The sequence below is a fragment of the Diaphorina citri genome, unplaced genomic scaffold (genome assembly GCF_000475195.1).
Source record: "Diaphorina citri unplaced genomic scaffold, Diaci psyllid genome assembly version 1.1 scaffold1536, whole genome shotgun sequence".
Lineage (NCBI taxonomy): Eukaryota > Metazoa > Arthropoda > Insecta > Hemiptera > Psyllidae > Diaphorina > Diaphorina citri.
In genome coordinates, this window is record NW_007378962.1 from 42503 (window position 1) to 45947 (window position 3445).

General features: G+C 42.1%; 1 protein-coding gene across 1 annotated transcript in view; it reads left to right on the plus strand.

The window, feature by feature from the left end:
- Positions 1 to 2722, plus strand: part of LOC103516288 (eukaryotic translation initiation factor 3 subunit C) — a 35763-nt gene extending 33041 nt beyond the window's left edge. Inside the window, exons 22-24 of the mRNA XM_026828724.1 lie at positions 352 to 490; positions 1306 to 1404; positions 2706 to 2722. Coding sequence (XP_026684525.1) covers positions 352 to 490; positions 1306 to 1404; positions 2706 to 2722 — 255 coding nt within the window. The remainder of the gene's footprint in view (positions 1 to 351; positions 491 to 1305; positions 1405 to 2705) is intronic.
- The last annotated feature ends 723 nt before the right edge of the window (positions 2723 to 3445 follow it).

Genomic DNA, 3445 nt, shown 5'->3' on the forward strand with positions numbered 1-3445 from the left:
TTTCTCGCTTTGAGTTCATAGGTCGTCGCGACAAATTTCAAGATCAGAACTCATTTGTGTGAGAAAATGTGAAAAAAATCCCCCAAAAACCAGTTTTTTTTTTGGTTTTTTGGCTTTATGGTTCCTGGTAAAAAGACCTTTAATTTGATATATAGGTCGACTAGGTTTGGATAAGTCCTTCTATGGGGACAGAATGACAGACAGACGACACCGAAGCGAATACAATAGTCCGTCCCTTATACCTTTTTATTACTATTGTAATAATAAAGGAAGGACGGACTAAAAATGGAGTTGAAACTTGAATCTCACTTCGTTCAGTTGGTTTAATTCTATCTGTTTGCATTGTTTCAGGCATCGCTGGATGATCCTACTCAGACCGTGGTGTTACATCGTAGTGAACCATCCCGTCTACAAGCCCTCGCATTACAACTCGCAGATAAAGTCAATAACTTTGTCGATTCCAATGAACGCATCTTCGAAATGAAGCAAGGTAAAGTCCGCCACTATTCCCCTGTATGTAGAAGAGTTTACGACCGAGTTAAATTAAAACGTAGCTGAAACCATGTTTTTATTCGTTCATTTTTATTACCAGCCTAGTTTGCTTGGAGGGTAGAGTGTCTGCCTTGTAAGCGCTAGGTCGCGAGTTTATGTAGAAGAGTTTACGACCGAGTTAAATTAACCATGTTTTTATTCGTTCATTTTTATTACCAGCCTAGTTTGCTTGGAGGGTAGAGTGTCTGCCTTGTAAGCGCTAGGTCGCGAGTTTGATTCGCGCCCAAGGCAAACTTTATCCTGAACAAATAAGGTTCGTTCTCGGACCGGCTAGCTTTCTCCTATCAGCCTATCCTGTGAACTCTATTGTTATTGTACCCTCTATCAAACTTTGTCACCCATCCTGTTTAGCTTGTACTCTGAGCACATTTTTTTTCGACAAATCATCTGCAGAACTTTTCCGGATTGCCACCAACAAGATAAGAATAGCCATGTTGATCGCCAACATTCGAAACGGGTTATTGTACCCTCTATCAAACTTTGTCACCCATCCTGTTTAGCTTGTACTCTGAGCACATTTTTTTCGACAAATTATCTGCAGAACTTTTCCGGATTGCCACCAACAAGATAAGAATAGCCATGTTGATCGCCAACATTCGAAACGGATGGGCAGTTAAAGAAGAAGAATCGAACTTTTTTTTATCAAGGGAAAAATCGGCATGCCTGACTCGGAGACATTATAAAAGCCCCCAACTCGCATCGTTGGATTCAAATGTTAATATATCTCCCTATGTACATATGTGTGTCTGACAGGTAACTTCTTCCAGCGGCCCAACTACCAGCGTGGCGGGAACCGCGACGGAAACCAAGGTCAGGGTAATCGAGGAGGGGTGATTCTCTTTTGCATCAATAGTAATTTTCCTTCTCCTTCTCTCCTTATTACTTTCTATTAACTCTCACTACATGGGCGGTGTGCTTTAAATTTCTTGGTATCGGTCCGTTTAATTAAGGAAGCAGATAATTATGAGCTTATTAGAACCAAGAGTGCAATGAAGCCTGCCTAGTTAGCTTGAAGGGTGGCGCGTCGGCCTTCTAAGCGCTAGGTCGCGGCTTCGATTCCCGCAAGGGACGGATTTTATCTTTAACAGATAAAGTTCGTTCTCGGAACGGCTCACTTTCTCCTATCGGCCTATTCCGTCTTCCTTCTCTCTTCGCTTTCTGGAACCAAGTTTAGTTCCCGTGTGTGTAATTGGATGGAAGATCTCCTCCAGGAGAGAACCCTGTCACTCAAAAGAAAGTCGAAGAAAAAAAACTTTTTTTTCAAGTGCAATGATGACAATTTGATGTTGAATTGGGGCCCAACGGAGTATTTGAGGGCGCTTTTTCTGAATGACTTCCACTCTTCCACAACCCCAAGTTCGTCAGCTCCCATGGCGAAGTGGTCACTGCGCTCGCCTTGCACGCGGGAGATCCGGGTTCGATTCCCGGCGGGGTCAAGAAATTTGTATCATGCAATTGATTGATTCCGTGACTGGCTGTTGCGGGGCCCACTCAGCCTCGTGAGGAAAATGAGTTAAAAAAATGCCGGTAAATCGTGAACTTTGACGTCACGGCATACGCTCCCGTAGGCGATGACGTCACATCAAATGTCTCGAGCAAAGCTCCCTTGCAGGCAACGCATTAATGTGTTTGTGCGCATACGTTTCTGCGCAGTTCTTTCTGCTCCTCGGCTAGCGCGCTTGCATACTGGCGCTACCTAGCGGACGAAAATAGCAACTGCGTTAAGTCTGACGTCACACATCTTCATTAGAACGGAAAATAAAAATTGAATTTTCGATCGTTTACAGTTATTATTTCGGAGTTTTGACCACAGATTTGGATTTTTCCCAACTTTTTACATAGGAATCGACCATTTATTCATAATTTTTACCCATTTGCAACTCCTCCATTTAAAATTGAAAAATAATCGGGGCAAATTTCATAAAAAAATATGTTGAAACAAACGAACTGACAGAGTTAAGAGCCAGCGGTGAAGGCACGTTCATTGCACCATTTTTCCCATGGAACAGTGAAGTGAAGCAACGTTACGCGTGGTTGATATGTGGATGGGTGACCATCTGAGCAATTGCTCACTGCTGTATCTTCCCGACCTTACTCTCTGAGGTTCATGTCTCCTATAACCCCTGTTGCCAAAAACCTTAACATTTCTACAGGAACGTTAAACCCCTAGAGTCCTAGAGGTATGCCCATACATAGTCGACTAAACCGTCCACACTGCCTCGACAACATAGATTTATCTCGTCGATCGACGACCCATCGATTATGTTTGGACACACGTTAATAATAACAACAAGCTGGGTCCGTCCCTCCGGGAATTTTTTAGCCCGTAGTTTATTCGATCGTGTATGTTTGGACACACGTTAATAATAACAACAAGCTGGGTCCGTCCCTCCGGGAATTTTTTAGCCCGTAGTTTATTCGATCGTGGTTAGAGAAAATCAGTACCTATATGTACCTACCTAATTTGTTTAATATTCAGTTTATTATCATTCTTGATTTGATTTTTTGATTTTACTTTCATGTAATGATTTAAAATCAAGACTAGAGCCCGTCCTCCCTTTATTCCCAATATAAGATTCAAGTCACCCATCCATTTATTGGCTTTGCTCGGCGTAGCTTAACATAGGTGACGCTAAAACCGGTCTTATAATAACGACTGAAGTGTTATCTAAAACTTTCTCGCTTTGAGTTCATAGGTCGTCACGACAAATTTCAAGATCAGAGCTCATTTGTGTGAGAAAATGTGAAAAAAATCCCCCAAAAAACAGTTTTTTTGGCTTTATGGTTTTCTGGACAAAATTTGCACCACCATTTTCGTGTTCCTGGTAAAAAAGACCTTTAATTTGATTTATAGGTCGACCAGGTTTGGATAAGTCCTCCTATGGGGACAGAC